The sequence below is a fragment of the Mesitornis unicolor genome, unplaced genomic scaffold (genome assembly GCF_000695765.1).
Source record: "Mesitornis unicolor isolate BGI_N332 unplaced genomic scaffold, ASM69576v1 scaffold50215, whole genome shotgun sequence".
Lineage (NCBI taxonomy): Eukaryota > Metazoa > Chordata > Aves > Mesitornithiformes > Mesitornithidae > Mesitornis > Mesitornis unicolor.
This window is the reverse complement of record NW_010187135.1, coordinates 1-10,684: the sequence shown is the minus strand read 5'-3', so window position 1 is coordinate 10,684 and position 10,684 is coordinate 1. Positions and strand designations below refer to the sequence as shown.

General features: G+C 41.6%; 1 protein-coding gene across 1 annotated transcript in view; it reads right to left on the bottom strand.

Moving 5' to 3' along the window:
* The window catches only part of TMEM263 (transmembrane protein 263), a 4,886-nt gene extending 1,833 nt beyond the window's left edge, over positions 1 to 3,053 (bottom strand). The window contains exon 1 of the mRNA XM_010185339.1: positions 2,990 to 3,053. Within this exon, the coding sequence (XP_010183641.1) occupies positions 2,990 to 3,053 (64 nt within the window). The remainder of the gene's footprint in view (positions 1 to 2,989) is intronic.
* Positions 3,054 to 10,684: the final 7,631 nt, after the last annotated feature.

Genomic DNA, 10,684 nt, shown 5'->3' with positions numbered 1-10,684 from the left:
GGGGGGGGGGAAATCACATCTAGATCCACCAGAGACCTATTACAGCCCCTGTCAGAACATTCACCCTGCACTGCAACGTGCCTTAGGAAACTCTGCCTCCAGTGCCCTGACTGCTGACAACTCAGAGGACAGCATCCAAGAGTCACCTCCCAGCGCTCATCTACTACAAGATGAGAACTGGAATGAACAGCTTCCCATGCACCCGCAATGAGTTGGGGATAGTGCCAGGACTGATCCAGCACTCAGAGTTCATTAAAAAAAAAAAGTGTGAAGACCAGAGCTCCTATGTGCGCACTGAGAATAATTCTAACAAAAGACACCATCTACATGAGAGAATTTCTTACAAGATGAGAAAGAAGAAAAAAAGCACAAAGAGGAACAGTGCAGCTCAAGGAAACAAAAATACCAAAATGCTTCCAGCTTACAGTAGTCTTTAAGAAATTGATATAGATAACAGAAACAGTCATGGAAACTAGAAACATAAAGGACAGCCTTTTACTTCACTGTAAGTAATACGCTTGCTGGTTCATTCTAGGCCAGTAGCTTTCAGCTTGGACATCTCCAGCAAAAAATGCATTGCCAACACAAGCATGCAGACATCAGAATTTCTATTTACATACAAAAAGCCCTTAATGAATCACACTCAGAAAGGAGTATATAGAGCCTGGTATAAAATAGACTTTCTAGGTATTATTCATTAGATGATTCTGTAACCAGACTTATTCACCTCGTAAAAAAACGCGGTCAGAAAATGCTTCACTTCTACCTAACTGGACCATCATTATCACGGTGAATGGATGTAAAGTCTTAACACATTGAATTTTAAGAGCTGATTTCAGTAAAGTCATCTTTGTATGTTTTTCCTCACATTACTTCAGGTAGCCAATCCTTTGACAACATTTACTCTGTTTCACAAGTGTAAATACTGACTGTGACTTGGTGTATTAATAACTTCTGGTGATGCTTGACACATTCCCACTTCATCCCTGTTTGCATTGTCCATCAGATCTAGTAAATGCCCACAGCTGCAAAGAGTTTTTACTGCTGGTTGATTTCTGTCCTAGGATACATATTCCTAGGATACATGACAAATTCCCTGTTCAGGGGTTGGCACTACCACTCTACCTTGCAGCCAGCTTCCCGCTGAAAAGAGCCCAACAACAGACAAGAGTTTGAACGAACACGGGATGCAAAGGTTGGCGCCACTTGCAAAGCAGAAAGCAACGCATTAGAATAGCACTACTCGTAGAAAGCATGAGCACAAGAGCTTCTTCTACATATGTATTTCTTTAAAGCCTTTGGACACCAAGCTTGTCAAACAAACTGGAACTATTTATATCTTTACCAAAAAAATGCAAGTTGGTTTTGGAATTGAGCCTTTCCTCTACGGGTTTTTTTAGCAGCCTGTTCAGAAAGCCAGTCTTCTTGCCAGCATTGAGCTGGTAGCCTTCCATCCACGTTTGGCCATCTTTCTACAATGGTGTAAGCACATCGCATATGAAGGCTGTGTTCAACACTTAAACAAGGATGTTCAAGGGTATTCCAACATTGTAACTTAACTCGTAAGGCTTGAAAAGTGCACGTGAATACCTACAGATGATCAGGCTCTGCTGTTGTGCTCTGAATCTGTACAACCTACTGAATACTCTAGGAAGACAAAAAAATGCCCACTTTTTCAACTGTCTTCCTCAAGAAAGAATCTTCTTGTTTACCAGTCAGACCAACTGCTCACTTTCTATAGCTGAGGTTTAACATCTCTAAAACACAAGTCAGTCTTTAAGGGGTGGTGGTGGTGGGGAAGCATGTTTTAAAAGTAATACTTGAAGATAATGCACTTTATGATATAATTTCCAACCTGATATTTGCTTTCAGAAATGCTTCTGGGATCTCGACATCCCCATAAGAGCTTAAAAAGAAAGCTGTTTGCCCTCACACCAGGATACTGTAACAAGTTCCAGTACAGTAGAGCTTAAGAACCACTGTGCCATGAAAATCTATTTCTTCCTCTCCTTTCATCTTCTTGTACTTGGGTTTCCTGCCTAATAGTTGTTAAGAATAGAGTGAGCTATTCCACTTCAACCTCTTCTGCTACGGTTAGTGGATAATACTGTTGTTCAAGTGAAGTAAATTGTTCAGTTGTACAACATATAAAGGCTGAGGAGGGGGTGAGAAATCAAACCAACAAACAGAGCTTTAAAGGGCCGTTATAAAATGAAGAGCAATGAGAGGAACTGGGACTCACCGACCTCTACGTTTGGTCTTAAAGCAAGAGAAGACCGAATACATACAAGGGATGTGCCAAGAATAGCTTTTGATCTGGTGTTTCCAGTCATGTTATACAAACAGGACCCTTCACTGTGCTGCTGTTCCACAGCCCGGAAGGGAACTCTGCTCATTTGCAACTGCATTTCCTCTGTGGATCTAATAACCAATTTAAGATTCATTTGCTTCAGGAGACCAAGATGCCACTGCATTAATGAAGTTAAGTGTTTGCTTGTTTGGTTTTCGGAAACCATGAGATTAAGTCAACAGTTAGAACTACAGTTAGCTGTATGATGGAAAAGAGTCTCCAAAAGTAGTAATAAAGTTCCATATATTTTTAAACACATCTTGTTTAAAAGTCACAAGCACTATCAACTCAGCAAGGTCTCCAAAAGTGAGCCTGGGTTCTTTCCATCTCACAAAACAAACAGCTGGAATAAACACCTCTTGGACCAGTTCACATCTCTGGAAACTAATCTGCAAATCATGTCCAGCAGTATCTGCTTATCTTCTCTATAATTTATCAGTATGAGTTATAGTCAGGATTATAATCAGGATAATGCAGAAGTGAACAATTCTCTTGGTCCATCCCATCCCAGGGCTGGCTTGCTTACTGTTATTTAAATGAGAGTTAGTGTTCAGTTTGCAGATCCAGTTTTTCAAGAGGGATCTGAACTTCTGATGAAATTCTATGAATTAACTTGATACTATGAAAACTAATACATACCTTCTGGTGGTTCATCATGAAGGTATGATGGGACTTCCTGTTGATTTTTGTCCATTTGATTCATTATTGCCTAAAAAAGAAATTCACATATGCTGTACATCTTTTCTGGCAAAGCATAAATGTAATCCATGAATCCAAAATTCATGCAGTTTAAGTTCCACAGAAAAGGAAGTTGTTTTTTGCTACTACATGCACTTGCAGCTCCTGCCAAACTACTGCTATTTCATTAGCAGGCTGTGCTTCTGTATTCTTCAACCAGACTTAATACTTGAAAAAGGAACCCTCCACTATGTCAGCAGGCTTGATGAGAGCTGCCACCTCACACCAAGTGCATCTCAAACCTAAAAACCAATCAGGAGGAAAAACAGTATGAAAACAAAACAGCCACTGTCATACAATAGTTTATGTTTACATACTAAAAAAGAAGAGCCCAGTGGGCACTAGCAAAACAGCAGCATGCCTATGAGAGCTGTTAGTACTTGGAAAGCAGTACTATTAAAAAAAAACCACAAAAACAAAACCAAAAAACAAACCTAAGTTCTTGCAGCAGAATTTGAATGAATGCCATGAAAACTGGATGGAAGTAATGTAATGAAAACACTTCATTTATCTTGTAGCAGTACTGCATACTCTATGTGGTGACAGCAGCAGAACTAGACTGTTAACTCTACACAAACTTTCCAATGAAAACATTTCAGAAAGATTTCTTTTCACCAAAAGCTGTTTCCTAGAGCAGCTCTAGAGCAGCAGTCCCTGACAGTGAGGGGAAGCACAGGAGTAAGCTCAAATCAGCAGCTTTGCTTACTACATGTTCCCTTCAGAAGGGAAGAAAGCAGTATCTAGTTCAGGTCTCCCTCCTGCTTTCCTCTCCCACCAAAGTGTGCCTTGGTGTTAAGTCCTGCTTCCTCTCTCCTGACCGCTCCTGCCAATCCATCTTTTCCCCCTCAGCAGGCCCTAAGGTCACGAAAAGGAGGAAGAAAACCAAGTTGCATTATACCACTCAACATCCTTCAATCTTCCACTAAGAGTGGCCTCTTAGTTCCCTTCTCCCTGCACAAGCCTTTCAATAATTTAATTTCTTCCAGGAGTCACTGACCACCACAAAAATAATTCCAGCCTCTCTTGCCATGCCCAGAACTCTCTGTACCTCTCCCTTGGGTGAGAAAGCAATGACTGGGATCTGGAGAAGGGATGAGAAGGCAGAATTTGAGGGTGGGAAGACACACCTGGAATACAATAGTTAAAACCCTCGCAGTGTAATTATGACATCAAAACAGCAGTCAAAACCAGCACCCACAGGCTAAATGCCAAATCTCTGGATGCCAACCATGCCCAAACTGAATACTCAAGAGTCTGCACAATCAGTTCATGACTCGGAAAACACAGGTACCTTTACATAAGAAATTGAACAGAAAAGCAATCAAGGAAACCTACTACCAGGATAGATAATTTGATGGCAATGCTGAACAAGTACCTCTCAAAAGCCAGAAACCCAAATGTGGAAGCTGAGAAATAGGAAAGTGAGTAGCAACACATCAAGATGGATGACTAAATACATGAGTGCCAAGAGGCGACTTGAAAAAGTATCTATTATAGAATCCCTTAATCACAGGTTAGTAAGTAGGAAAAAAAGGAACAAAAAGAAAGAAAAAAGCCCAACTGATCACAGTAAGCAACTGAAGGCAATCAGGTTCTTAGAAAAGAACTCACTATGTGAAGTTACATGTAGGTTGTTGCTTTTTTCCAACCTGAAACATAAATATTAAGCACTGTAAGATGAAGAAGGCAGATGCTGTAAGAAACTGACAGACCTGACATTATTTGATCAAAACATCTGTACAAAGATGAAGCAACTGTGCTTCTACAGTGTCATCTTGTTCATTAAGATGATTACACTATCAGGAATTTGGAAGGAGTTTAATCACTGCATTAGGGAAAGTCCTCAAAGAAGCAAAATAGAAATCATAACCTAGCAAGTCTTACTTCAAACAAAGGAATAAAAAAGTGATCTAAACAGTTTTAAAGCACACTCAAGGGAGACACAAGTGAGTTAAGCCAGAAATAAACTAATTTTTATAAAGAACTACCTCTGCTATTATATTTCTATGTAGCCAGCATGTAACCTCCAAAAGAAACCCAGATAAAATTTCTTGTTTGAGATTCCATAAAATTTCTGTCAACAATTCCTCATAAGAGGCTCAGAAAAGTTATCTAAAATTAAAAGGGAAGACTAAATACTGTCAGAGATTATCAACAAGTTCAGAGGGCAGTTGGAGTAAATTTTGAAGATGGCATAACGCTAGAAAGTGTCACAAGGCTCCACACAAGTTTTAGTATCTTCTGCTACTAAGAAGGTATCAGACACAGCAGCAGTGACCACAGATACAGCCCCAATGAAGCCAAGGATCTGTTGTGCTAGGAATCATGTAAGTATTTAATTAAGACAAGATCTGTCCAATGGAAAGAGTCGGACTCAAACTGACAAACAGTGCAGGTAAAAGATGCTCTCATAACTCTCCGAAATCTAGTTTAGGCCACTGTCAGATATTCTTGCAGTTCCTGCAAAGCTAAATGAGCAAAGCAACGTATTGGGAGGGGAGTTTCACAGCAGTTTCTAATTAAGTGATTAAAGTATTAAAAAAAAAGCGCTTATAAAATTGCAGCACTACATTAAAAAAGTGGTAAGATTAGGTGCTACCTTCCCTAGAACCTCAAGGTTATGTAGTTCTTGAACACAAGCTGTTTTTTAAAAGGTAGACAGGAACACTACAGAATACATTACTCACGTGCAACGATTTAACACAATTGCAACTCTTTCTAAACCGCAGAAAGGCTTCACTCTCTCACAACTGCACGGGCCACAGCAGTCTGTCTTCTACAGCTCACGTACCTCTAGCCTGCTGCTCTTAGACATCAAAAGTCACTGGAGTACTGTGTGGGCCTGAGAAAAGCGGCTAAGGGAAAATAAGTCACTGTTGGTAGGACTGAATTTGTTCTGCACAGAAAGGAGCCTTCATGGGGCCTGCAGATCAGAAAGTTGAAAACTGCCATATGATGTGTGGAAGCACTCCAGGGATGCTGCAAGAGTTGTGCCGAACCAGCTTGTGCTAGGTTTCACTCGCTGTTCTCCTACTACATCAGTGCAAGTGAAAACAGAATCACATCACTGTCAGAGAAGGCTCACAGCCTGACCCGAAACAGAAGTTGGCACACAAGAGCTCACAAAGTGCTATTCAAGTCCTTTTGTTTTTCTGTAGAAGCTCTCCAGTGAATCACAAAAATCAAGACCAAGATCCAACAAAGGACTTAAGCAGAAAATGTTAAGATATCTAGGTTACAGCCTGCGTCATGCATCCTTGTATCCAATTTAACACCTCAGGAGACTTAAGAGCCTCTGAAAAGTGATCCAAAATCCTGTGCGCTAAACAGGGTGCAGCGTACCTGGTGAACAGGAAATACTACGCACAGGAGCACGACTTAAACCTGGCTCCTCTCCAGAGATTTAAGGTATTTCTATTGACTGGAGGTCAAAGGCCTGGAATAACTGCTTGGTGGCATATGACTTCATCCAGTCTCAGAAAACGGCAGGAATATAATTGTTTTCTTCAAAAATTAGAGCTACAAAAGCAGAAACCACTATCTTTTACGTAATACCATCACGGGGAAAAGTGCTCACTTACAGTTCAATGCCTCCTTTGCCTAATAAGATCCAAGGTCGTATGTCCCACGTTGCAGTAGTCCCCGGTCACCAGGCTGCAGTGCATCCAAAGGGAGGTTCCTCTTCACCCTCCCTACTGAAGGTGCATCCCCACAAAGAAGCAGCAAGCAAAATTTATGAGACCCAGTAGAGATAATTCAGCTAATACCTAAGGCACCGATCTGGAGGTGCTAGGGTGATACTTTTATGCAGAGAATTGCATCATTCAAACACCGTATTGATAAAGGAACTCTGAAAACTTAAGCTGGAAGCTGCAAATTCAAAGTCCCCTATGCACTGAAAGTCACAATTATTATCTGCATTGCAACGCTACGCAACAAGGTAAAGTTTTATCAGAAACCTGAACTTTGGAACTTTTCTGATACATTTTTCAGAATCTCCTTCAAAGTATGCCGAGGCTGGCAAAAAAAAAATCCCCAAAAAAGCAATCAAATAATCTTTCTTTGGCATTTTCATCCTGCGATGCAGTGTCTTGTGTCACTGGGGAAAAACCTCCAGCTTCATTTAAAACCCACATTAAGTGATCACATGCATGAAGTGGGATCTCTGTGAGACCTGGCAGAACTCATACAAGAGATGTCTGCTCCATGAATCTCTGTATCAGTGGCGCTCTCCTGTCTCCTTCATCTGTGCAGAAGAAGATGTAAGCTTTGTATTTTCTTATGCTAAGATGTGGAAACAAACCCAGATCTTAAAAGAGACTTCAAACAGAGAGACACACGTAAACTACTTTCTGGTATTTTTCCCTGTGCGCTTGTAAGGGTGCAAGTCATTCAAGAGATGAAAAAAAGACGAGAAGTTGCCCCTTAACAACATATAAAATATGTATCAACCTTCATACTAAAAAAATAAAAATAAAAAATGGAAGTCACTCTTTCAATTCGTTTTAAAGAAGAAAACACACTTTCATATTGTCAGAATATGAAATATATAAAGAAAGAAGTGGTTTAGAAGAGGATTTTTAATTCAAGGGCTATTTATAACATTAAAATTGTTATGTGACCCCAAATGAAAGTACAAGGAAGCTCTGGACGTAATGGTACAGCCACACATACGTTCATACCAAAGTTCATTAAAATAAGCTTTCTCACCAAATGTATTCCTTTGTGAAGATGTCTGATCAGGTGTTTCCACAGAAGCCTTCTGCAGACACCTAGGAGAAACGTAGAAGGTTAAAAGCCATCTTAAGGAACAGCGCTTCCACGTTTCTGCCATATGCACATGGTGGAAACCATAAATACAAAGCCTCTATAGTAGGGGAGCAGCAGACTCAGCATGGCCTTAGGATGCCAGAATTTTACGAGATTTGTCTCACCAAAGCATCGATTCCTTCTGAGTTCTTGGGCAACGATGATAATCTTATTTCCTCCATGTGCTGCCATGAGGACTACTACAAAGCATGGCAATCGGTGTTAAGATACAACCTCTCCTTAACAAGTCTGCAGTTCCTGGACAGCAAACTGTGTAAAACTTTAGCCTTCGATTGAAAATCAGGCTCTGACCATTACAGACATGTGTGCAACTTCAGATGATGCTCGTGATGTCCTTCTGAGCTTACAGACAAAAAGCCCTACTGTCTCAGCACAGCAAACCTGGCCCAAGCAGCAGCCAGTACAAACTGGCTTGTCTCAATGCCACTACTCAGATATTTGCAAGCAGCAAGGAAACCACCCAAGGACGAGGCCAATTCCAGTTGGCAGGGCAATGCCGCTCCAGAAGGCTGCAGCAGCAGCAGCGGACGAGGCTGGAACCATTCACCTGACAGAACTGCAAACAAATCGACCACCTCATCTGAGTCCACCACAAAAAAATTATCTTCCTCCTGCCCACCAGCTATGCAGCTGGAAAGCTACTACAGAGCTGATGGAAAACAAAGCCACCCTTGCCACGTGCATGGCTCCCTTTGCCCTCTTTCAGTGGCTGCAGATTTCAAAATTAACCAAATGTCTTTCATGTACACACAAAAAATATTTTGGGGGATTATACTTTAAGAAATACACTTTGGAAAGAGTAACAGTGCTCCACTCTCCAAATTAAACACAGAAATACAAGCAATACGACGACCCTGACTATCGGCTTCCCTGCTTTACACTTTGGTTTAGGGCCTGTAATGTGTCCTGAGTAAGAGCGCTCAGTGCTGTTAGTTCTCTCAGACGTAACCCCCAGAGCAGAGCTGATACGGAAATGTCTTTTTCAGTTAGTTAATACAAGGGATACAGTTGACTGAGCTTCTGCAAGACGAAAGAGTCAACACTAGCGGTGCTAAAGTAAAAAAACAAATCCAGGCATGTAGAAAGCGTGTAGCTAAAAACCAAGAGCATAGCTAGCATTTCAACAAGCCTTCTGTTTAAGAGCCAAGTTTGAAAATTCAGCTGTATATTCAAAGCAAGAATGGCTTGGAAGCCAGCATGCCCATTTCAGAAGAAAAAAAACCCTTGGTTTTCAAGGAAAGACTATAGCAAGTTTATCAGAAGTTTCCAGGTGTGAACCAGTGATTACTATTTAACCTATAGCAGGATGGGCTACAATTCCTCCTCCAAAGACACCAAGTGTGCCATAAGAAACACAAACAACAGGCTCACAGCATGCAGGGTTCAGCACACAGCTGGGAAGGTAGTGCAACATATCTCTCTCAAACAAGCAAACACACACCACAATCAAAGGCAAAAAAGGAAACATATCTCCTGAAGAAAAAAAAAAAACCCTCTAGCTTTGCCCAGGACATTACAGCATCATATCTGCCTGTAAGAGAATCCAGCATTTCTCCATCACCCCCAACTGAAGAATAGATCAGGCAGCAGAAGCAGCTCCAGGAAACACATGATGTTGGCAATTATATTTTCTCCTAAGCAAGGATTCGCAAGATACCAAACCAAATTCCCCTTTTCCAGTCCTCCAAAGCTGCCTTCTAGAAATTAAATAGTAAATTCCAACAAAGCACAGGGCACAGCTTCAGAAAGGCGAAGGACTTGCTCCATTTTACCACTCCTGTCAGCCTCTACCTCCTGCTACCTCAGCTTTCCAAGGCAGCACCTTCCCCATTTCTTCAAATGCTTTCCCATCCACCTGAGCTCCACACTCACCTCAGCTCTCCTTTTCCACAAGGCCTACAAAGACAAATCCTGACAGTGCCTAGCAGCCAGAGCAATAAAGCAGCTGCTGCACTTCCTCGCCACCCTGCTAACGAAATAATGGACTTCTTCCCTAGGGTCCACCACCTGTTTGTTGGCTACCACCTGATATTTAGACCTGTTCACTTGCCAGACAAGGACCACCTTTCATTTTGGGATTTTGCAACACAGTCCATTTCTATACTGAGGAGGCAACACCAACTCTGCTGAATGTTTAACCATAGCTTAACAGAAAGCTTAAAAAAAAAAGTCTAGATAGTATTTACTGATCAGTCTTAAAATTGATGTGCACACAAACCAGTATTTGAGTACTAAATTAAGTTCTCTTGTATGTACCCTTCCAATTACAGAAAGACGTGCTGCCTGAAGCAAGGCTCTGAACACACTGAAGCCAGATACGTGCAGTTGGTATTCGTCTTCCTTACAGAGCCACATCCTGATTCAGAGTTCTCATTTTCAGCCTGGTTAAATGAGCAGAAGGAAGCATTAATTGTATCCGCAGAGGCTGTCCGTAAGCACCACACAATGACCAGAACCAGCTGCACGGCTAAAATAACTTGGATTTATTTTCAGGCCACACCACAAACACCCAGGCTAGGTGAATGTGGAAAGCTGAGCTGCTCTGAGGAACAGTTTACAAAAAAACTCTTCCAGATTCTGCTCCATCAAGCTGGCCTTGAGAGCAATGGATGAAATAAAGCTCAGGTTGCTACAGAAAGCATCCTACTACAGCCAAGTTTAAAAAGAGAAAACCCGAAACAAAGCTTCTCCTGGCACGGACAAGTTCACGGGGGAGACCAAGACCATGCGAGGCCAAGGCGAGCACGGCTCCCTCAGCCGCCTCCC